This window comes from Ascaphus truei, chromosome 1 (genome assembly GCF_040206685.1).
Source record: "Ascaphus truei isolate aAscTru1 chromosome 1, aAscTru1.hap1, whole genome shotgun sequence".
NCBI classification, from domain to species: domain Eukaryota; kingdom Metazoa; phylum Chordata; class Amphibia; order Anura; family Ascaphidae; genus Ascaphus; species Ascaphus truei.
Genome location: NC_134483.1, coordinates 98,379,948 through 98,405,773, shown reverse-complemented (window position 1 = coordinate 98,405,773; position 25,826 = coordinate 98,379,948). Strand labels below are relative to the sequence as shown.

The following is a 25,826-nucleotide window of genomic DNA, read 5'->3' as shown; positions in this document are numbered from 1 at the left end:
CTAACTGGTAGAAAATACTGTTCTTCTTTCCCTCAGCTTGGCCGTCAGTCGACCCTTCCACTCAGTTGGCAGAGTCGAGTCTCCGAAGTTGAAGTCCAGGTCGACTAACTGCTCACCTACTGCAGCGGCGTTCACCTGGGGCGCTGTTTCTACCGGGCTGACGGGATATATACTGCCCAGACTTTGTCCTACATCGATGTCCATTGGGAATGGAGAGATGTTTTGAATATACACATGGGTTCGGAGAGGAATTCGGGTCGTCCACTCTCTTACTTCAGGTATTACCCTATATCCTCTCTGGATCTCTTCCTCAGGGTCACTTTCCAGAGAGAACAGATGATCGGTCTCCTCCCGATCCGGATAACAGCACCAGACGGCCAGGCGTTTCACTCCCCCTGGTGCAATGGTCGTCAGACCGCGTTGACGATTGTAGAGGTCCCCATGACGCTCCAAGGCATATACCCGGTGGCACTCCTCTCGTAAGATGGGGTCTAGGAGCGAATAGGCCAGCGGCAGCTCATTGGTCTCTTTCAAGTAAGCTCGGATTATAGCTTGCACTATGTCCGCATTGGTTCCCAAGATGATGGGGTACTTGCAATGGTCGTGGGGCTCCGGGCATACCATGGCCGCTACCTGCATAGGGTGCTTCTTGCCAGTGTTCAGTTGGAGTATGTCCAGCTGGACCCTTGCAATCCCATCGATGGGGTAGTCTTCATTACTCAATCTCCTAACCTTCATATGTTCGGCCGGCCTCAGAGGGCAGTGTTGAAGGTGCTGGTCATAGAACTTGCGATATATTATGGTTACTTGTGACCCGGTGTCCAATAGAGCCGAGGCGTATATCCCTTCTATTACCACGGGCACGATGGCCGCAGGGCCCACTTGACTGCAAGCTTCACCGGGTGAGGCGCCATCACTGGGGCCAGCGTCAGCAGGGGAATCCGTGGTTCCCTGAGGGGTGTTCACGTCAGGCTCGATGGTCTGTGCTCGGCATACCATCGATCGGGCTGTGCTTCTTCTGTCGGGAGGTTTTTCTTCCGGTTGGTCCTCCTTCTCCGGACAATAGTACGAGATGTGGCCCTTCTTCCCGCAGTTGTAGCAAGATACCTCACGGCGGTCCGGACGACCCTTATACGTGGATGAGGACCGCTCAGAACTACGACTTTCCCGAACAGACGACTTGGGGGTCGCTTCCTCCTCTGGTGTGGAAGGTTTCTTACTCTTTGGAGCCGAGGGGGCCACAGGGTCATTCTTGGGGGTAGTTTTGGGTTTCTTTGATTCATGGAAATGGCGCTGCACTTCATGGTCTCTTATGTAATCCATTAGTTCTCCGTATTTAGGGGATACTGCCGCGACCGGGGCAGCCCGCATCATTATAGCTATGTTGTGGTCAGGCAACGACCCCTTGAGCACCTGTTTGAACCGGTAGCGGTCCGCTTCGGCCTCGGAAATGATATGCTTGTCCAGGAGGGTGCCCAGGGACAGCTGTAGGTCACAAACGAAGGCAGATAAATCTTGTCCTTCACGTTGTCGGAGGGCTTTGAATTGAGCCAGTAGCTCATCTTCGTCGTCTTTTCTGGCAAAGGATTTAATTAGCATTTCCACTAGTTCCTGGGCAGTAACTTCTCCTTCCACGCTCCGGTGCGCCCGCACTAACCGAGCGGCGGGGCCTCGGAGTCACTCGACCAGTCTTTGTCTCTTGCTGGCTTCAGAACACGACCACTCCTCTATGATTTGAAGCGTATGGTCCCTCCATGCCTCGATCCCCTCTTCTCCCGTGGGCGTCGGCAGAATCCCAGAGAAGGCCTTGAGTTTCCGGTAGTTCTGTGCTTGGGTCGAAATGGTTACAGCTTCTACTAGTTGGGAGGCTATCGTGTTCACGGAAAGATTCCCACTAAGGGCCTGACTACTGCTCCCAGTTCCTACGCTAGGCATGGTTGGGGTCCCGCCAGGCCGTTGATCAGGGTTGGGTGGGATGAGCGGGCTCCTTGCCCAGCTGGCGGTACCTCCTAATCCGCTTGGGGTGAAAGAGACCCTAGGGGGGTCCACCCGGTGAGGCGTACTGGTCACTCGTTGGCTCGGGTGTAATCCAGTACTAGTGGACGCTTCTTCAGGAGATTGAGAGTCAGAATAGATCATGCGGCAGTCCTCTGCGGAGGGCTCGGGTAGGTTTAATACATGGGGGGCCGTTTCTTAGCATATGTCGCTCATGGTGACCAGGAGACAGGTGATCCCCCGGCCGGCAGCATCCAGTTTATAGTCTATCACCCGGGCGGTGGCCAACCCCGGGCAACTTCTTACTTGCTTGCGCACTGCAGATAAGTCTGTATCATTTGCTACCCCTGTCACTGCAATCGCGCGTCTTGGGGATACTTGGTGCGCTAAGGCCCAGGCATGGACATCCTGCGGTGACGGCACGGACATGATGAAAATATGAATCGGACAATTTAGAAAAAATTGGAACAGGGCACCCCAGTTCTCATCTCAGCAGCGCCTCCAAATGTAACGGGATTTCCCCCACCCACTCGCAGATAATACTGTGGAGGTGTATGAACATACAAGGTTACTCAGGTGTGGTGCATTACCTGTTAGCTCACAGGAGGGCTGAGCTTCCGCCACGGGGAACCTAGGGTAATTATACTAAGGGTGATCACTTACAACATCATCTCGGTACATGCATGTTATACATCTCTGGGTGCAACGCCTCCACCTGGGAGGGATCCCAACGGAGTGGGAGGAGACCCTCACAGGAAACAACCACACAAAGCGAGCAAATATAAAACAGGACTGCCTTTACTGCTTAGCATAACACATCAACATAACCATGACTCCTCTCTAGAGGAGCCACACATGGCGTCTCACAGGACACTAACCACTATGCGCCACGGCGGGCGCTAACCACTCTGCGCCACGGCGGACGCTACCACCTCTAGGCGTCTCGGCGGACGCTACCACCTGTAGGCGTCACGGCGGACGCTAACCTCCCACCGAGTGATCCCACCCCGTGTCCAGTAACCCCCACCCAAATGTCTCACACACCCAAAGTCAAATACCACTGTGCATGTGTATGTGTGACTGCGCAGCCACTATGTCTGGTGATAGGCCTGGTTGGTGCACGTGAGTTGCAGGTTACCTGCCCGGGCTCCAGCCACGGGTACAGCGATATCACTGGAGATCTGCCCGATCCGACGTTGTCCTCCACACCGCGTTGGGTGAATTCCAGCGCGGATAATATCACCTTAGTCCCAGGGTCGTTGGTGGGGTTCTGAGCCCAGAACCCACCTCGCAGGGCCGCACGGATTCAGCACTGTGTCCCTGGCTAAGTAACCAATTAATGGGGCAGTGTCCCTATCTAGGGCCTGTCCCTAAGCTCCACAAGCTACTAGGTGGCGCAGGACCTAACTGGGACCTTGGGGGCTGCTGGCCTAATGCAGATTGTCACTGACCCCTGCATCCACCTCTTACCCCTAGCTGGTCCGGATCCTGACTGCCTGCGTGGCTGCAAAACCCCGCAAAATGTATCTATCTATTCCCAGGCAAATCCCTCAATCCTATTGGCTCCCTGGCGTCAGGTGTCTCTGCCCCTATGCACCCTGGGGGCTGGCAGACTCATCTCGCGCATGCGCGAGCTATCTGGGGCCTCCCGCGCTGTGCCCTGCCACTGCGCATGCGCAACAGCCCTAACATGGCGGCGCCCTGCTCACCGGCCGCCGGGGACCCCAGCAACGCGATCGCGGCCTCGGCAACCGGCCCGATCGCGTCCCCGGCAACCGCCCGACCGCACCATGGCAACCGGCCGCACATCCACACCGCGCGCTCGCAACGGGGAAGGAGGGGGTGAGTGCGCGAGGGGGGACCAGGCTACATATATATACACTCATATTGTTGATCAGAAGTTTTTTGGAAACATAAACACTGTTATTACAAACTCTTTTGCGTATCAACCTAAGTAGTATCTGATTCTGTATGATATCTGGCAATATTTACATTCTAATATTAGAAAGATCTTAGAGATAATCATTAAACCATCAGATAAGGGTTTAAATCTCAAAAATCCAGGGGGTGGGGGGGGGTTGGGTGCGGGGGGGGGGGGGTAAAAATACTCCATGGAATACATTAATACAACAAATTAGTAGATATAACAATAACTAAATTGAGTAACATACAACACAAGGGAGAAAAAGAGAGGAAAAAGAGAAACAAAACCAAAATGTTGTGTAGTATTTTGGACACAAATGAGTGTAATATGTCATGTGTTGTTGTTCATCTGAGGTTGTATTTACCTAATTTTAAGACCTGCTAAGGAACAGATGATTGTTATTATGTCCTGATATGTAAAACCATAGAATTCGAAGGGGGTGTACTTTCTTTTTCACATAACTGTATATCAGCTTCCAACTGCCAAAGGATCATTGTAAAGACGTTGATGCAGCGATGCAAAAGTTTACCTCCTACTGTGTACCAAGAAAAAAAAACAAGCTTTGAAGGATTTATTTTCAATACCAGGGCACAGAAAGCACAGGAAAGTATTCATCATTGTGTCACAGATTTCAAACTAAGAAGCCTATCCTATCATTTTTGTATATTAAGGTATTCTCTGATTAAAGACAGGATTGTTGTGGGATGCACTAAGACAAAGTTACAGGAACGTTTTTTGAGAGAGTGATTTAACCTTGGCTAGAACTATACAGATAAGATAGACAGTAGAACAAGGTCAATTACAGATGTCTGCCTTAAATAAGTGTGGCAGAATCCCAGCTGGAAGGACATCAGCTGAGGTTAAATATACAAAAACCTTGGTGACAATTTCATATTTTTAACCTCAGCTGGTGTCCTTCCAGCTGGATCTCTGCCACACAAGGAAGAAAAGCATGATTCTGTGCATGAGGTAACCACTCACACATAAAAAACTTAAAGGTGAAATCCAACAGTCGGTCAGAAAACTACCTTTTGTATATCATTAAATTGGCTTTTTTAAACAAATCGAATGATGCTAATGGCATGTATTTGACAGTTTTATTTTTGAGAAATGAATTACAAATTGGTTTTTTAGAGGCCTCTGAATGGAGATAGTGTTCCGAACTTCTGAAGTCAATCGTTGCCTTTTGACTACATCTATCTAACAGTTAATATTATTGGAGAAGGAGTGGCTCAGTGAGTAAAATACACTGACTGGCACTGAGTTTGAAGCAGGGGAGCCTGGTTTAATTCCTGGTGTCGGCGCCTTGTGACCTTGTGTAAGTCACTTTATCTCCCTGTGCCTCAGGCACCAAAAACATAGATTATAAGCTCCACGGGGCAGGGACCTCTGCCTGCAAAATGTCTCTGTAAAGCGCTACGTATAACTAGCAGCGCTATACAAGAACATGCTATTATTATTAATCATATGGGCAACCCGTTGTTGATCTAGTGTTTACTGATACGAGGGATATACCATATGCACCTGTGGTATAATTACTGCTTGTAGCAGTTTAGGGTTAATTGCACTACTACACGCATCATGTACCTTCCACCACATTTGTAGGGGTTCAGGCACATACCATTCACTGGCATTGCAACTTAGTGCACTTTTGTTTCTTTTTGCTGTTTCTCTTTAGAGGAAGGTTAGCAGTGACCGACCAGGTGGCTGCTGATGAGCTCGGGAGCTGCCGAATCACAGTTGTGGTGTGCCGCCGCCCTGCTAGGCCTGAGAAAGCTGGGAGAGTTGTCCCAGCTCTCCTCCCCTGGCGGCCACATAGCCCCTGAGGGGGTGCTTGCAGAACCTGGGGCTTCCACGGAACTCCAGTTGAAAATCACTGATCTAGGAGAAAAAGGCTGTCTGAAAAAAAAGCATAAATGGCATCACAGTTCTAAATTCTTATACATTGTAACAGATATATTACCAATGGGTATAGTAAAATATAGATACATATGTATTCCTTAGTTTCTATTTTTTTTAAACTGTATATCTATCACTGATGTCATTTTTAACTATTCAAGAGCTTTTATAAAGCTAGTGAATCCTCATCAGCTATAAATAAAGTTAGTGAATCCCCACCAATCTTCCATTTATATTTAATTTTGACAAGTGCTAATTTTTTAAATCTTTGTTTCATTCCCACATTCGATTATTTTAATAAAATTCCCATTCTCTATATTTGTTATTATTTGATCTTAAAAATCAGCATTAATTATTCAGCTCCCATTTGAAGGGATACTTTAAACCCGTCAATATATATATATATATATATGCTAGAGTTTAAAGATGTAATGGACAGACCACTAGAAAATGTCCTAAGGAAACATACTATACTAAGGACATAAAAAGACAGAGGTGAGAGGAGGAGCCTTATATAGCACACATGTAGAAGGTTTCTTCTATCCCACTCAAGACTGATGGATGGAGATACCCATACGTGTCACCACCATCAACGATGAATGGGGAAGTTACTAGAAACATTACATGTCCGATACTAAAACCCAGTTAGCAAATTTGAAGGATTACAATAACAATCTACTCTGCAAGTGTTCAGACAGGAAGATTGTTTCTATTTCTATTTGGCACATGTAGGAACAGTGTTTACATCGGATGAAGTATGTTAGACTTACACCACTTCAGATATAGAGTTTTTTGTGGAAACTGTCAAAAAGAATGGAGCAGAGAGATTCCAAATGTGATACATTGCATTATAATCTGTGCACCATGTAACTCCTCTCCAACTCCTCCTTACACTCCCCAAGGTGCAGCTAGGGCAGATTTGGCAAAATTGGAGCAACATGCTTTGAAACATAGATGCAGGTGAAAATTCTCCAGCTTGGCTCCAAAATTACTTTGATAGATCCCTGAGTATTTTGGCTTCATAGGCCCAGATTCACTGAACTCAGGCCATTTAAAATAACGTTAATCTCAATTAATGTACTGTAACATCAATGTTAATGCTGCAATAACTAAAGAAAGTAACAACTAATGTTAAAGCCTAGTTTTATCAAGTACGGACATTAGGAATAAGTATATGCAAATTATATGCAAAGAGCCTGTTAGCATGAGAATACCATACTCACAAAGTTCTTTTTAATATTAACGCCAAACAATAGTGTTACATTATTTAGTCATTCCTTACCTGGCATTACTTACTCTCCTCCAGGCACTGAAATAGGGCAAAAGCCATATATTAGTGTCTGGATGGGAATGATACCAGGTTTAGGTATAATTTATATAACATAGCATTATTTCCCTCTCCTCCAAAAGCCCTATTTCATTGTCTGGCTGGAAGTAACACCACGACTTAAATAACATTACAAATGTTTTAATGATAACGTAGCGTTGTCGTAAAAATACCATGACATTAACCCTATGCTAATGAGCTCTAGAAGGGACGCAATTTTTGCATGCAATTAGCTTTGCGCGTATGCCGTACAACTCATAAAGTCCTTTACTGATTTAGGCCCTGTAACGATATTTGCCCTGATTCCACAGAGTTTAGTGAGTCTGAGCCATCTATTTTATTATTTTCCTTTTTGTCAAAGCAGCAATACATGTTTTAAGATAAAGGTTTGCATTTCGCTAACAAAACAAAAAAAAGCAATATCTTTGCAATACCTTAGCTTACTAGGGAAATGAATACATAAAATGAAGCTGACATTTCATTTTTTTCTGAAGGCAGAGAAGACAAATTCTTCAGTTTGAAGAATATTTTAGTTGATTGCCGCAAGTTTTGACAGAAGTTCTAACTACAAACACCATAAATGTTCTCACAGAATGTTAACGGAATACTGTATTGCTTGTTTTAGGCAGATATGTACCCGAAATTGTTCAATAACTATGTGTCAGATTTTTTACTGGCAGTTAAAATAAAAGAAGTACTTTTCTGACAGTATATTAATTCTTGCAAATGTCAGAAATAGTGTTTGCTTTTCCCCTGCTGATTTAAAACTTTACAATACAACGCCAGCATACCATAGTTTGATATTGCATATTGTTTCTTACTTTTTAATGTTAGGATCAACGATTCTTATACATTTATATAAATTTCAGGTAAATAGGATTAGCTATCAAATACCAGAGGAGGGGGAGAAATACACCAAGTTTATCAAAGCAAAGAGTCCTATAGAATTCTTTTCATTTTACAAATTTGATGCAGTTTTTTTTTGTTGCTTCAATTTGTTTCAGTTTTGCAACTGGAAGACTTTGATACATACAGTAACCCTGAAAATTAAAGTAGAGAGATACAGTCAACGAAATCTATGAAAAGTGAGAACAAAGAAATACTGTTGTACTATACTAAGTTTTTTTTTTTTTTTTTTCAAAAGAGTACGGGCTACATCAATAACTGAAGCAGATACAAAAGGTAACCAGACATACAAATTAAAGCAAAGATATTGTACTATTTGCGTGCTTCTACAGTGGTGAGAATCCAAGCTCACTTCAATTAAAACATGTGAAGCATTCATTATTTTTCCAAGAAAATTCCCATAGATATTTCTATTTAGATTGTGATACGTGTACATAAGACAGACTTTTCTTTCTTTCTTGTGTATACACACGAAAGGATGTCATTGAATGAGGGATTTGTGATAGTTATGGAGGGAAACAAAAATAAAAGGTGTTGCCACTACAAAATTGGTATTGACGACTATAGGACCTAGTCATTAGACTCTGATATTGCACACAGTTTTCCGCATTTCAGGTCTGCAATTGTTATCGTATTCATTAAAAATTCTCACTACAGAATAAATGCCAAATTGGATGCCAAATTCACCTGATTTGCTGCAATACAGGGTTGAAACTGACAGAAATCTCGCAACTAGCGATTACATGTCATATAGACTAGTATTGCCATTTTGGCTGTGCCTTCCTGGACGATCTTCTAAATCCCAGCTTGATAAATAGCTTGTAAAAATTACATTTTTGTGGGTGTGCCTCATTTGTATAGGAATAGCTCAATTTTTCAACCTTTGAAAAAGCTTAGGTGAAATTGACAAGTCGAAGCAAGATTACAAATTTAGTACAAAATTGTTGAATTTTCACCACAGAAAAATATACCCTGAAATATGGGTTTGCCCTCTTTCTCTCTGTTCTCTCTCTCTAGCAAAACAAATATTTCAGGTGGTCTCCTTCTTTGAATTTTTTTTTTAAGTTGCAGAAAACAGCAACTTTTGCAAGGTTTGACCATTCGGGGGAAAAGATTGCACATCTCTTTAACTGATAATAAAATGGTGAGCTCTCAAAATTGTGTTGCTGTTTTTATTTTTAACCCAACAGTTTGTCAGGAGTAGACATTCATTCAGGCCCATTCACACTTTTTTCAGTTTGTAACGTTTTCCTTTCAGTGTAAAAACTGCTCCCGGGAGTGATTAAAAAGAACCTGAGGGAGAAGTTTGTGTTGCTGTTCCCTCCACTCTCAGTACATATGACTATTTATTCTACATTGTAAAGGGTGCACACAAAACACCCAGAGTGAAAGGAAAACAATCTTATCACCATGCACTTGGTGCAGTAAGTGTGTTGAGCCTCGTACAATTGCAAATGTTCTCAGAGTGAAAGGATGATTAATTTATCTAGGTATGTTTGCTATACAGACAATACAGTATATGGTCCGCTCCTCCGTCCGGTCGTATTCAGTCTTGAATCCGAGTTCAGATTCTTAAAAATCTGAAGGAGGGAGGTAGAGGAATGACTCCAGTTGCATACATAGCCCCTCAAACCTCCCTCCAAATAACTTACAATGAGCAGACCTGAAGTACTCTGGGAGATATTTATAAAATGTTTTAGCAGGAAGTAATACATTGAGAGTTACCTCTCATTTTCAAGTATGTTCTAGACATAGTTATGAATACAGTAAATTACATTAAGCGAACAAGGTTATATATTATATACAAGACATTGCATGTACAGTTAAAGATAATATATGTTATAGGTGTATGCAAAGTATATTTAAAGGAGTCACATTCCACACTTCCTAAAAGGATGTCATTACTATATTGAGTTGGCAAGCCTAAAGCACCTAATGACTGAAATTGTGTACGCCAGATCTACTTATCTGAGTTCATTTACACATTTATTAACATTCAGAAGTATTCATTAACATATATTTAGTTAAGAATCTGTGTATCAATGAACCAATTGTATATGATCTTTTTATTAGTTGGAATGTAATATCATCACCTATTCCTGTCTGATATATTGCCACTTAATCCCAGGGCTTGTCTCTCTAGTGGCAGTAATCGTGTTGTAAATTATGGGTGCATTTTATTGTATTAATTGTAAATTGTTTCCATGGGGGGTGTATGTCGCCCTCTATGGTATAAATACACCAGTAGTTAGGAACTCCCCCTCACCACTGATGAAGTGACCACTTTGAGTCACGAAATGCGTTTGGAGAGGGAGGAGTTGAGACTGAAGTGTCCGGTAGCAAGGAGAGTGGAGGGGGCGCCATCGTGTGACGTCAGTGAGTTGCGCGGAGACAGGTCTCTGGAACTGAGAGCAGTGAGAGCGCGATCAGCCCAGTGTTCACTACCCCTTACCTTAACAAGCTGCGAACGGCACGTTGTCAATTGTTCTGTAACAGCATGGTTTATGTGAGTAAGCCTTTGGCTGTTTTTTATTGTTTTTACTGTCATTAACGTTTTTAGAAATCTCACCATCATCTCCTATGTTATTTCCTTTCCGGGAACCCACGGAGATTACCATTGAGTGATCAGGCTGTGAGTTAACAGGAGAGCGAGCTGACATATGACTGACAACACGGGGGATTCGTGAGGTCCAGGAGAAGAAGTTGGTAAAAGCACAGATTCTCTCAAATGAACATAGACACAATACTTTTGTAAGTTTATTACTTTTAAGCCCTTTTGGAGTCATCTGTTGGTACTTGTGGCTGCGCAATGTTTTCTTTCCCTTTGTCTATCATACTGCAGGAGGAATTTTGAAGCACCAGCTAGCAACTGAACCCCCACTCCATTTTCAATTGGAACATTAAGAGAACTTTCCCAATCTATATGGACATATCATTGGACTGGGGTATCGTTGTCATTTCTAGCGCCGGGTCACTGCATTATTGTATTATTATCCTAGTTCATACCATTTAATATAATTATATATGGTTTGTTTATAGGCATCTGTGCGGGGTGTGGCATTTTGACAATCCGTTTCAGAGTTGCAGCAATTTAGGTGTATGCTATCACGGGCGCTGTCCATAAATTCCTTTCTCAATATATATATACATGATGAAGCCACTGTACAAATAAATGGGTGAAGGGTGGGTATCGGGTCAGGGTGGCTAAACCCCTTAATGACTGTAGCGGTTAATAACCGCTAAGGTCATTAAGGGGTTAGGGGACATTAGTTTGGCACTTTTTCTTATTGTTTATATTTTTCAGCGCCCCAGTGTATGGACGGTGAGGATGATGAGGGTGGCCTTCATCGTGGGTGCCGGACAAGGTGAGTACAAAATGTATTTATTGTGATTAATGTATATTTAATGGGCAAATGCATTATTATCCATATGTGGATAATAGTAATTTTACCCATTACTGTAGTGTGTATGTGTATGTGTATGTGTATGTGTAGGGGGGGGATGTGTGTTGTATATAGCAATGTTTATTGGGAGCAATTGTCCCAAATAAACATGCTATTATGCCTTAACACCTTTATTGCCTTAGCGGATAGCCGCTAAGGTAATGAAGCTGCTTTAATGTATTTTTATTAATAGTGTGCAGGAGCAGGGGGTCCCCTGAGTGGAACCGCATTGATTTGTGGCTCAGGGACCCGCTGCTTCCCGAGTTACAGGTCCCGGTAAGGGGCATCGGATGCCAGTGTGGACGCCATCTTTATAGAGCCCACGTCACGTCTTTGACACTGGCACCGATGCCCCATACCGGGGCCTGTAACTCAGGAAGCAGGGGGTCCCTGAGCCATTAATCAATGCGGTTCAGCTCAGGGGACCCCCTGCTCCCGCACACTATTATTAAAATGTACATTAATGCAACTTCATTACCATAGCGGCTATCCGCTACGGTAATGAATTATTATTTATTGTTATGTGTGTTTTAATACTAGTGTAGATGTGCAGGGGGTCTACTGAGCTGAACCGCATTGGTTTCAGGTCCGGGGGCCCCCTACTTCAGGAGATATAGGCCCTGTTATGGGGTGCCGGTATCTTCTGCACTTTAAAAGCTCCCGCGTCACGTGACCGGGACATTTACATTCTGCAGGGGATACCGGCATCCCATAACAGGGCCTATATCTCCTGAAGTAGGGGGTCCCCGGGCCTGAAACCAATGCGGTTCAGCTCAGGAGACCCCCTGCACATCTACACTAGTACTAAAAATCATATTTGGACAGCACGATCGCCTGTAAGAGCCGTGCATTGAGACACAGCGTCTCCATGCAGTTCTTACAGGCTGCTTTGTTTATAATAGTTATCGTGCTATCTAACTTTAAGCACGATATCAGGGGGGGAAGAAGGCTTCACCCTTTTGCGCCCGAGCGATGTAACCCATTTCAGCGCTACTTAACGTAGCTTAGTGAATAGGCCCCATTGAGAGTTACCTCTCATTTTCAAGTATGTCCTAGACATAGTTATGAATACATTACATTAAACGAACAGTGTTATATATTATATACAAGACATTGCATGTACAGTTAAAGATAATATATGTTATAGGTGTATGCAAAGTATATTTAAAGGAGTCACATTCCACACTTCCTAAAAGGATGTCATTACTATATTGAGTTGGCAAACCTAAGGCACCTAATGACTGAAATTGTGTACTCGTATAAGACCCAACAGGACTAGAACCCACAACCATTGCTTTCCAGGACAGTCTAGCAGTGTAAGCTAAACCAACTGCTGGGTAGCATTAGCAACGCTGTCATTGTGTATTAGCATATCTCAAAGCGCCATTTATTTTGTTGAACTTTGATAAAGATTGTAACCTTGAAAGGACTTCAAGGTTACAAAGTAATATGTACTGAGGGGTATGAGTTACTAAAGCCAAGTGAGATTATATAAAACACAGGTTTTCTGACACACACAAGTAAAAACAAGGTAAAGCACTGCAAATAAAGCAGATGTAGAGAGAAAATAATATAAAAAAGTGAGCTTGTGACTAGAGTTTGTACTTCTAATCTTATAAAGGATAAAGCCAGTGGGACACATTTCTAAGCAGTGTTCTGCCATAAGGCACCTTCGGTGCTGGAATATAATACAGGCTATTCAAATAAATGGACTGTAAGGTGTGTTCCCAAGCTCAAAATTATGCTATAACAGTGTGCTATCCATCAGCTGGTTTAGCTCACACTTCTAGAGCTGCTGCCATGAATAACAGAGGTTATGTGGTTTCTGATCCTGTTGGGCCTGACACCATATCTCATTCCTCATGAGGTGTCTTAGACTTGTCAACCCAATGCCATTTGTGTGCTGTGGAACAGTGAATATTTGTGTCCCTGGCCAGTGTAGCTATTGAATGTCTCAAGTACTTAACAGTAGAAATAATGCTTTTACACCCACTTTTTTTGCCATGTTATTTGTTTGCTATAGGGTTAACTGCTATATCATGCAATTTTTCCTATAGGAAATGAAAATTCTGTTGCATCATAGCCATCATTGTGCATATCCATCAGGTAGCCCCACTGTCATTCACTGCTCTACTTCTTACTGAGTGCTCGTACCCCCTGGGTTCCTTTAAAAGCAGACTGCATGCTTGAGATACCTGTAAGACAGGCTATTTGCTGTATTAGCTACACAAGTGAGCAGTTCAAAAGTATGAGATTACAGTAGTGCAACCCAGCAGCTGATTTCAGGTTGTGGGTTCTAATCTGGTTGGCTGGCAAATACAGCCACTACATGCCTTAGGCTTGCCAATTAAATATAGACCCATTGTACAGAATTCTAGGAAGCGTGGGATGTGACTCATTTAAATATACTTTGCATATTTCCCAGGGTACCTCAAGTCTGCTCCGTTTTGAGTACAAGTGTCACTCTCTCAGTTATTTGGAGGGAGGCTTGAGGGAATAAATCCTCCACCACCCCCAATTTTGTTGTGTGGCTCAGATTTGGTCCTAAAAAAACAGGAAAAGCCACAGAACAGATTCAGACCAGTTTGCCCATCTCTAGTATTTAGACCGCATTAGTATTTAGACCGCATATGAATCACAACATGCTTACAATAATAAGACAGCAAATTGGCCAAAGTAGATGGCCAAATATAAATGATCATCACTTGTTATGTGATAAAAGACAGCCCCTTTCTTAGTTCCCACCAAAGAAAACCTGACGAAGCACCAATTACACATAACCTTTGCAGATATCTATTTCTTTCAGACGAATACAAATGTAAAACTGCAGCTTTTTGCTTACTAAACAATCCTGACCTGAAAATATTAGTTTTATAAATTTCCTCCATATGGCCTACTTTCCCAAAACACTGCTGCTAACAAAATCCATCAGAGGCTACCTATTCAGCTAACTCTGTATATGTAACATCATGTAATGTTCATACAGGCACTTCAACAATGTGACATATCCAAGATACGAGTTAAACTAATATGTTAGCTTTCTATGCTATAATAAATAGAGCTGGGTGAACCAGTTCTCGGATGTTCCCGAGTTTTCCATTCAAAATCCGTTTAAAATAAATGTTAAAAAGAGCAGTGTGCTGTTGTATGTAATGGAGAAAATAGCAGGCAAGGTACAATGTTGTAAATATTGGTAACACAATAGGCACAAACCCCACCAGTAGTGTGGCTTTAAAGATTGCTACTAAATCAATTCATTATGCTTGTTGTGTCTACTTGAGTTATTCATTTGTCAATCCTAATTAATGTTCAAATTCTAGGTTCACTCTATTTCAAGTGCAGTGAGAAGTGCCAACGAGATTATTTAACTTCAATTGTAGAGAACAGGAGCGCTGCCTGCACACAAGTTTGGGCTGCTGGAGCACTCATGCATTAAGACTAGGGGTAATTAAAAGAGGTATATACACCAAACGGAAAACCGCTCACCTAATTCCATATTGCAGGAAATGCTTACATATCCGGTGCATATAGGGATAACATATTCAAAATATGCAACAAAAGAGGGGCGATAACAGACATCTCCCCAAGTACCCTATTTCCTAGTCGTTGTCTCACTATTTTTCCATTAAAGAATTTATTATTTTTTAGCCATTATATGTCCTTTAGTAGTGTCTGTCCTTCCACAATGATGGGAGCAGTTGCTATATGGGATTGATGCCTAATGGTTGCCTGTTACATTTGGGACCATTGAGCCCCACCATTATATGCTATTACATCATGTGCAGGGAATAGGGTACTTGGGGAGATATCTGTTATCGCCCCTCTTTTGTTGCATAATTAAAAGAGGCCATTAAAGAGTCTCTGCTTACATATAGGTAGGCACCAACATACACTGAAGGGTTGGGGTGTACTTTTTTTGCCACCTCCTCTGTTATGACTTACAATTTAGCAGACAAGTGATAATTCTACAAATGTTACTTACTGTACCTCGTGATACTATAAATGAGACTATGAAGGGATAAACATGACTGGGGCAGTATGTCTTTACAATTTAGCAGTTTACTTGATTTTCTGGAGTTACGATAGATCTTGACGTTATATAATCACATTGGCACGTCTCCCTGCACTTAAAATAGAGCGTGAACTAAGAATAATGCTAATTTGTAATCAAGTAGGGTCTTATGTTTTGTCATTTTTTGGCAAGTATTAAAAGTTACATTTTATAATTACGTGATTGCGACTTGCGTGCATGATACAGACAGTGAGCGCTATCCCCTTATTCCCAGTATATCTTTCTCCTTGCCCAGTATATCATCTCTTTGCTTACATTTAAATATTAAGATCATAACCTTGAGCAACTTACTGCCCCGTTTTTCTAGTAGTCACTTTATATATTAGCTGTGCGTCCATTTGCCCGAATTCAAAGGCAATAGTAGTGGTGGTGCCCGTTGTCTCGTAGCACACGTGAGTTGGAAGAAAAATAATAAAAGGGAACATGAGCTAACTTATAAAAAATAAACCATGGCACGGTTCAGAGACTTGTCTTGTGCAGGAATAGAAACCTTCCTACTATCAGCACAAGCATTTTACTAGCTACATGAATGTGAGGCAAATACCCCATGATCTACAGTATTAACACTTTGTTCTAATTTCTCCTTAGATGTGACATGTGTATGATGTACAATAATGGTTAATATAATAGTCGACTAATGAGGCCTTGAAAGCTCATATGTTAACTATATCTACAAAGAGTTGTAATTATATTCCCTTAAATGTCATCATGGCCTTCAAAAGAGCATATTTCACACGTATAGATGTCTTTCATGTCAAAGTTTATGTCCCTGCTTCTAAATATAAATCTCATATTGTCTATGAAAGGGTTTTAAAAAAAATAATGCAATATTGTCGTTTTAAGATTATAATCCATGTAAAAAGAGGACGCTAAAGTGATAATCTAAAATCAGCATTAGGTGATACCTAGTTAATTTGGACTAACAATTGATATTATAAGACAAGCTTTGAAGAAGGGTTTTCTCTCTTCCTCAAGTCAAGCGATTCTGATTCACAAAAATGCCATGGGTTTAACAAAATATGTAAAAAAAAAAAAAAAAGGGACAAACAGACAGGTCAATAAATGGATGAAATGGACAGTGAGAAATAGGACCACCCATCCATCTGCAGTGTGCTTGGGTTTGGCGGTGCGTGGGTGTGGGGAAAGTGTTGAATGTAAAATTAGCAGAGGCCCCAGAGAAACATTACAAAATATTATGATACTGTGGGGCTTATGCAGAGAGGATAGAGAAGGGAAATAGCGCCATCTTTTGGCGAAAATACGCAGCAGAGAAGCTTGTCCTGCAGAGAACATGGAGATATTCACAAAATCCGCCACAGCCGGTTTGTTTACTTTAAAATTAGCCAAACATGTGGCGAGAACGGTAAATTCGCCATGCTCAGATAGGGTGGTATGCCAGTAGCATCGAAGCACTGGAACGCGCCATTCTGCCCTATAATATGGCGTGTTCCAGGTCGCCAGAAATACTTGGCTATTTTGCTACCATCTGCAAAAATAAGGTAAAGCCGTTTTCTGCATACGCCCATAAGTAACGCCATTTCTGTGGCTATTTTCCTGCCGTTTTCACATTAAATAACGTTCCTCTCTGCATAAGCCTCTAAGTTAGAAACCCCATCTCAGCATTAACTCCTCTTGTTTTAGTGTCAAAGAGCTTTATTATTTTGAGTGAAATTTTTCCGTTCTTGAGTGCTTTTAAACATGCCAGTATTGCTGACCTGAGGAAGAGAGAGAACTCTTAAAAGCTTGTCTTATAATATCAATTGATAGTCCAAATAAAAAAGGTATCGCCTAATACTGAAGTACTCACTTACTCTGCATTTCTACAATACAAATCTTAGTGTGTGCATTCTCACATTCAAGATGTTTCAGATAATGGAACAGGCTCAGGAAACCTGTGCAAGACATTCAAACACTTGAGTATTTGTTGATTTTGTTTACCTAAATAAGACACCTTTGTTTTACTTATAAAGTAATGTTGAGACTATGAATAAATAAAAACACAATACACCAGAAGCTAGCAAACAAAACAGAGTTTCTTTGGTGAAACAGAAGCAGATATAAAAGTTACAAAGATTTTAGACTTTCATTCACAAATACCCAAACGTTCACATTATATACTATACAAGTTATGATATAAATACAGAAAAAGTATTATGTGCATTGTAATAGTAGAAAAAAAACATAAAGGTCAACACTGGTGCATTGCTGTCAAGTACAAAGTATGATTACACAAGGTGCAGCAGTCATAGGAATCAATCACACTATTAGTAATTAGGACTGTTTGTTGAGAAGCCATAGCTGTTTTACTTTATGGATTGGCTATCTGCCAGCCTCACAATAACTACCAAATATTCATTTCAGCAGGTTATTTGCAATAAATATGTGTTGTGCATTTTAAAGTTCCAACATTCCAATTTAAAGTAATACTTTAAACGGTAATGTTTGCTTCCATCTACATTTACTACTCAGAAAATACATTTTAGAAAAGCCTTTTCTTGTCACAACTTTTACTTTGCATGAACAATGTAACATTTTCCCTTGGTAGTACAGGACATAAATACAAGGGTGCAAAAATTGGAAAGTAAAGAACACATTTGTTTTTTAAATTATTATTATTTTTAACTGTTATTAATAGCCTAATTAATCGATACTAGAATGTACTAGTTGCTTTTCATGTTAGAAAATAAGACTGGAAAACATTTCAGAAATAATACTGCAATGGATTCAGGAAATGTGTTGATGATTTTCACCATTACTGTTCAAGTGCAAAAAGTACTCCAGTTTTTTACTGCCAAATTTTTTTTGAATCCATAGGTCTGTTTATTCCAGTGCAACAAGTAACAAGACATTGAGTACTTCTCAGCAGATAATGTATTGAGGGCCACCAGATGGCGCAAAGGAGCAAATGATGATGTGTTCCTTTTGTGTAATGGCAATATCCATTCATTACTCCCTTCACTACCATCAGCTAGCAGGCCCCCCCAGCAGCAAAGGGGTTACATGTTTCCCAAATGACTACCTTCATTTGTAAACGTACATATATTACAAACCGCTCGATCGGGACACAAGAGATGAGATGCTAATACTGAAAAGTAATAATCAGAAATATGGCAATAAAAGCATCCAATAAGTTAAATCAGTATGGCTTTCTACATTTATATGTGTATGCTTCACAGCTGCCGCATTCATCAATAAACATTCATTATTTCATAGAAAAAGACCTAAAAATGATTATATGTACAAAATTTCCTTTTTTTTTTTTTTTTTTTTTTTTTTACAAAAACTTTAAAATGCACCTTTAAGATACAAGTGTTAGTGTTTTGAAAACCACTAAATAAAGTGGCCCTCTTTGTGAAAATCGGGGCTCTTTTTTTTATCAGGTGCGGGGAAAAAATGAGACAAGATCAAACCTGACTCAGTTTGGGTTATAAACGTTGCCTCTATTCATGCACAAGTCTTGATTTCATTTTAAACACTTGCATCAAAAAAACGATGCAACTTTATTACATAATCTGATGCAAATATGGTTCATCTGTGTCAGGTCTGAGTTTGCATCAATGGCAATTAGAAATTACTCCCTTAATGAATTAGCACTTTAACTCCTAAAAAAAACCTACTATCATACAATTAAAAAGAGTTCATCCATGAAGTATGTTCTGGAGACTGGTCATGCTGGATGAGCAGAACAATTGTTCCCTTATTGCAGTCAACATAGAGGCTTGATCGCAATATATTTGCAATAATCAAATTGTTTGATTAGCACACCACCATTGAAATATGAAATGGTAGAAGTTGCTTAATGATGCACATTTTTAACATTTCTCTTCATCTGGCAGTAACAGTTTTCTGCCACATTTTGTGTTATTTCCAGCCCCAATAAACTAAAATCAGCTTAATTAGTGATTTGACATTTAAGCCGTAGAGCACTTATTAAATATGCCTGAATTTAGTCTATTTCATTTTATGTACATGATTAGAAAACATATTTAAATCATCTTATTTACAAATGTCATCGGTGCTACTGTCAAGCTGTTTACATACTAAAGTAAGCTTGTAATAATACAATAAAATTGTTTGCATTGGTGACATACATAAACTAACATTTCTAGTAGGCTGGAAATTATTTCATGTTTGCATCTGCTTTAGTCCACTAATCATTTCTAACATTTTAATTAAAAATGTTTTTGTTCTCTTTTGTTTAACGCCATCGTCCAAAAGTTTGAGACCAGTTAGATAACACTTCTTACAACTGATGTGGAAGGCACAGTAATTTAGGACTTTGGCAGCTAAGGTGTCCACTGCCGATCATGCCCAGCCAATCAGCGTGGTGAGTCCTGCCATGTCCTGCTCCAGCGATGATGATGTTGTTGTGGAGAATTCCTCATCCCCGGTGAAGAAAACTTGTAGTAATAATTTTTAGAATAAGTTCTTTGGAAAATGGACGCTGAAAATTGCAAGGCAAACAGAACACAGTTGAGAATTATCCACCAATGGGTGCCAAAGTACACTATGAATAATATGTATCAAGTGCATTTTGGGGAGTGGTTATAGGGTAAGTAAATAGAGGTGGACGAATCAGTCCAAATCTGTTTCCCAGAATTTCCTGCATTCTTTAGACTAAATCCGTCGTCATCATCATCGTCGTCGTCATCACCGTCGTCGTCCCCCCCCACTAAAATCTGTCTGCAGATTGGGCACTAATAAATCCATGGGGACTATTCCAAATCTGCCATTGGATAGAATCCGAATGGATTTTTAAGAATCTGATTTGCGGATTCCACAACCCATGGCCAGATTGTTAAAATGCCAATACGGATTAATCCGTGAAGAGAGAGATTGAGATCCCCCCGTGGATTCATCCGTGACCGTATTTTTAACAATCCAGCCATGGATTTCGGATTGCTCTCCAAAAAAAAAAAATCCGAAGCAGGGGATTGGCCTTTTTGAGACTGATCTACGGAAAATCCGCAGACCATAGGAACCGTCCAATCTGAGACGGGTCAAAATCCGCAAAAAAAATAAATCGCTCATCTCTAGAAGTTAGGGTGCGAGAGAATTCGAGCAATATTATTATAATTATATATATATCAAGCATTTTCCAGCCAAGTTCAGACGGCATTAATATTCTGCTCCAAAGAGATCCGCACCAAATGTAAGAAGCCATTTTCGCACTATTCTTTCATACAGTATGTCACTTGTGCAAATTGATACAGATTCAAATATTTGTGACAATATGTTTTAATAGATAGGTACTTACTTTTCATACAAGTAACTCTAGGCAGATCCCATCTTCCATCACCTCTGCATCGTATAGTTGGCATATGGCGCTGTATGAAGCCATCTTTGCAGTGGTATCTAATCATGGAGTTTATCTCATAGCGCGGTTTAACCTTTCCAAAGGTCTTTGCATTTTCTACAAGAGGAGGCTGCCCACAAGCAACTAAATATATCAAACAAAACAAACAGCAGATATCAATACATGTTACATTCCTCTGTAATAGATCAGTCAGACATCATGTTGTCTTTACTTAAACTGTAACCTGCATAATATTTTCAATTCCCTTTATTCTGAGGATAAAGTAATTATAAAAATATGTCAATCAATCATTGTAACTCAAACAATCCAGTCTTATTTAAATCTAAAACACTGGCAAAAGACCATTATACACTTAATCATTTTTTTGTTGGTAGCACTAGCACCAATATTTCAGTTTGTGCAAAGTCTAATGTACAAAATCCACAGTAGCTGATATCATTCTATGGCCAAAATAGCACAATAACAGATGCTACTCTTTATAGCAGGTGTTCTCCACCCTAGTCCTCAAGCCCCTACCCCTGCCCCCCAACAGGTCAGGTTTTCAGGATATCCCAGCTTCAGCACAGGTGGCTCAATCATTCCCTGCTTCAGCACAGATGGCTCAATCATTCCCTGCTTCAGCACAGGAGGCTCAATCAATCCCTGCTTTGGCACAGGTGGCTCAATGTTCGAGTCTTCAACTGAGCCACTGATTGAGCCACCTGTGCTGAAGCAGGGGTATCATTAAAAACTTGATGTGTTGGGGGGTCTTCGGGACTGGAGTTGAGAACCCCTGCTTTAAAGAATAGTCCCCAAAGTAACAAAAAAAAAGTTTAACAAGACAGAAAGTGAGGACAGTACCTGTTCCCTTTTTGCAGGTGTATGTAAGATGATAATTGCATGGCACATCATTCCACTGTCCGTTTTCATGCCAAACGATAACTACACAATCTTCTCCGGCAGAAAAGAAGCTGTCTGGTTGGTTCGGTCTCCAGTTTTCATATTGCTGAAAGAAAAACGCATGTTTCCACTTTAGTAAAAAAATGAATAAATAATAAGTACGGTAAATACGTTCATTTGCATTGTCCTTTCCTTTTGGGAGAATGCATTTATTTTCTTTGACATTTGTGTTTCAGGACAGACCTACATTAACTTTCATTCTGGATATCAGTTACACTTAAAGCCCACATTTGAATTCGTACAATTCAACATTTAACGTTGAACCTTAACGTAAGTAATCCTTATTGATACAGTGAAAAAAAAATACTATTTTATTGAGCCAATTTTTGAAACCATATTTAACAGTATGTTATACTGCAGAGAATTACCATTAATAAAGCATAAATACCATGAACGAAAAACACCAACATGTTATGAACAAGCTAGAATATATATTGGAGTTGTAATTACCCTCTGACCAGTCAGAAAGATACACACAGTGCACAATTCAACCCTAACAGAAGTGTACTCAGAAATGATTGATTAGTAGCCAAAAAGGTCCCTTAATGCATGTGAAAAACTAAAAGAAGCAATATAAAAGAAAAACAGCTAGCTAGGTTACAGACCTTGCACAGGCGTTCTTCAAGTTACCTATATACTGTAAATAATATGGCGGAATAAAATGTATCACCTACTTATGTATTGTATCACAATGAAATGTTTCCCTTTCCCCATCTAATAAGAGCCTATGTATTAAGCGTCGCTAAAAGCAGTTTTGTTGTAAAAAGTGCCGCTCAGAAGAGTAACACACGGATGCGTCTTTTTCATGTGTTGTGCGGCACTTGTGCCAACTTTTCTTTCACCTGAAAATACAACGACGCTAGGGATTGGAGTTAGAAGGGATGTTTGGATGTTGCCAGTGGCACACGCCTGCAAATGATTTATATCACAAAATTGCAAACATGCGCCACCTTTGTGAGCCATAAATGCATCAAAACGTATCCATAGCGTAAAAGACAAGTGCAAGATTACGCTAACAATTCGTAATGCTTTCACATGTAGGAACCTGGTGCGTACCACAGAAAGAATAAGAAAACATGCTCTCGACGTGAGAACATGAATGTATGTTTATATAATAATGATATAATAATTATTTCAGGTAAGCATAGGCATTTTTGATGCAAAGCACTTTTTCCTTTCATCTTAAAAACCCAAGTCTTTTTATATTGAACAAAGGCCCCTATATGGTGTACTTACGCAGCTAAGGATTAGTTGTAGATGTCTGACATCTTCAGGAGTGACATTTTATTACCTCACATCTGATTGCATCATCAAATACCTTTATCTTGGCGCGCAGCCTGGGTTTTTCTCAAGGTTAATGCCAGAAAGGTTTAGCAGAACAAGTTCCAGATTTTTCTCTGCTCTTTTCTTATCTTCTCTTAGCACCTTGGCAGGCTTCCCAGTACCATACTTAGCCACAATTTCAATGAATCAGAGATAATAATACAAAAATATGGTTTGGACGGCATTTTTTTTAAATTACACAGCTTCATGGCTTAGTGATTACGTTGTGTTAGTTTTCTGACTCACACAGAACTTCAAGTAGGATTGTTATGTTTCTATTCATTTGCATGCCATAAAAAAATCTCTCTAATTTGACCAGGCAGTATATAACCATCTACAGAGTATTAAAAATCAGTCACAATTTCCCTGAAACAGCATTTTTAGTTTTAGGCATAAAGTTATTTGAGCTCCTGAAATGTCAACTTCGTTACTGTGCTTTCCAAAGTAAATTTAACCAAATAGCAAAAATAAAATGTAATGTTGGGCTGTTCGTTTCTATTCATTTGTATTCATTGTGCAAGATTAAATGGCACTCTTTGCATTCATTGTTAGAGATTAGATGTCACGCTGCTGAAATGGTCGATTAGAATACTGGCAAAGCGCCAGGAAGAGTGAGACCTGATCGTTTTTGCCCTTGAAGATCCTTTATGATATGGCATATTGCTATGTGTAAAATCCAAATATTAGAAAATTCAAAGAACTGGTACCCAAAGTACTGTTGGGAAAATGAAAAGCTTTGTTTTAAAATACCTGGTACAAGCATAGCAAAAATCACTCTGCCCCATGTATTTGTCCTAAGTGACCAATTGGTTCTGAAAGTGCATGCTGTAATTGACACAAATTTTTTATGTTCGATACAAAAAATAAATGTTTGAATTGGCATGGAAGGTGAGCATTACTAAGCCGCAGCAGTATGTGTTCAGTATATGACAGCCACTAAACTTTATTTCCAACCAGAGAAAATAAACAGATTTTATTCCCTAAATATTTCCGGAAATATAATAAAAATCACAATGCCAAAGGCTGTGCTTTAATCCAATGAACTCATGCAACGCAAGTTATCAATTTGAATTTTAAAATGGCGTCTCAGACACAAAGCAGCATTTATATATTTTGTTACCTTTTTTGAAACATCTTCGCATATTTTTGTTCATGACATTAACCTAAAGTAGCTTTAGTTTTCATTTATTTCTGATGATATTTTATGACTTTTACCAAAGAAACACATGCCTATTGTTCCAGTAATAACACTTTAAGGGGTACGGTAGATCTACAGAGCTCCATTAATGACTTAACGAGTGCTAACGGGGATCTTCGAAGCTCAGTAACGATGCGTTAAGTGCTGGTTTCAGCCATAACAAGCCCTTGCTTGTAAATCCCTTCTATAGCGGATTTAGCGCTAATAATATGCAAAAGAGGTGTTCCTTCTAATAATGCATACCCACAGAGCTCCGTTTTAGGTAACGCATGGGTTTAACTTTATGTTAGTTAGGTCAGAGCAAAAGGTGGCATTACCCACATCCAGACACAGAAATAGGTCTTTTACAGGGTCAGGATAGGTGTAAAACCACAGTTAGGTATGAATTAACTACCATATTGTTATTTACAGGGTAATTTTTCCTCTCCTCGCTTCTGATTTTTTTAACTTTCATTAAACACATAGTCAGGGTCTGCATGGAAGTAACGCCCCATTTAGGCAAGACAGGCTTAAGGCCATGCTATTTGAAGCTTACGCAAGGCAGTGCTAACTTCACATGGCATTAAGCCTATGCTAACGAGATCACTAACGGCCGTCTAACTTTTGTGGATTACCTATTTACATAACATCAAATTAGTAGCCCAGATTAAACTGTGCAGTGTGTATCTGCTCCTAAAGCAGTAATCTTCCTCAGAAGCCTATATGTGTAAAACATATGATGAGTGCATTTAGCTCTTGGGAGACATCCATTTTGACCTCCAGGACACTTAACATCTCAAATGCGCATATCTCCTAAACCAAGCAACAGATTAAAAAATTCAAATATCCGTAATTAAATAATATGCATACACAAAAAAAAATTCAAAAGACTGGATCAGGACAGACTGCTGCTGTACAACGTTAGCCAGTCATTATTTGCTGTTACAATTTGTGTTAGATTTTGCGCTATTTATTTACTCACATACAGTATATTTAGTTTTAAGGTTATAGCTGCCATAAGGCAAGCTACCCAGCTACCTGAACAAGCTCCTTACCTCTACCACATGCAGCACCTATCACCTGAGATCTGACTCCAAAAGACTGTTCATGGTCCCAAGGCTCAACAAAGTATCCGGCCGTTCCTCCTTCTCTTACCGTACACCCCGAAAACTGGAACAACCTACCAGAGACTCTCACATCCACCACCAGTTTAAGTTCTTTCAAATCTAAGGCTGTCTCACATTTTAATCTGGTCTGTAACTGTTACATACGCCCATAACATATATTTTCTTTAACTGTGCATGCAATGTCTTGTATATAATGTATACCCTGTTCATTTATGTAACTGTATTTGTAACCATGTATTATTTGTCTTAACTCTGTGCCCAGGACATACTTGAAAACGAGAGGTAACTCTCAATGTATTACTTCCTGGTAAAATATTTTATAAATAAATAAATAAGTATTTAGGATCCTATTTTCTAAAACATGTTTATCCCAATGA

The 25,826-nt window shown here is 40.3% G+C and overlaps 1 protein-coding gene across 2 annotated transcripts in view; it reads right to left on the bottom strand.

Annotated features, from left to right (window-relative positions):
• Positions 1-17,588: 17,588 nt before the first annotated feature.
• VCAN (versican) overlaps positions 17,589-25,826 on the bottom strand; it is a 119,913-nt gene continuing 111,675 nt past the window's right edge. The window contains exons 13-15 of one of the 2 annotated variants that reach the window (XM_075592562.1): positions 21,724-21,868; positions 20,824-21,006; positions 17,589-20,010 (exon numbers count right to left, since the gene is read on the bottom strand). In XM_075592562.1, the coding sequence (XP_075448677.1) occupies positions 19,886-20,010; positions 20,824-21,006; positions 21,724-21,868 (453 nt within the window). In that variant the 3' untranslated portion in view covers positions 17,589-19,885. The remainder of the gene's footprint in view (positions 20,011-20,823; positions 21,007-21,723; positions 21,869-25,826) is intronic. The other variant, XM_075592569.1, reaches the window with a different exon arrangement.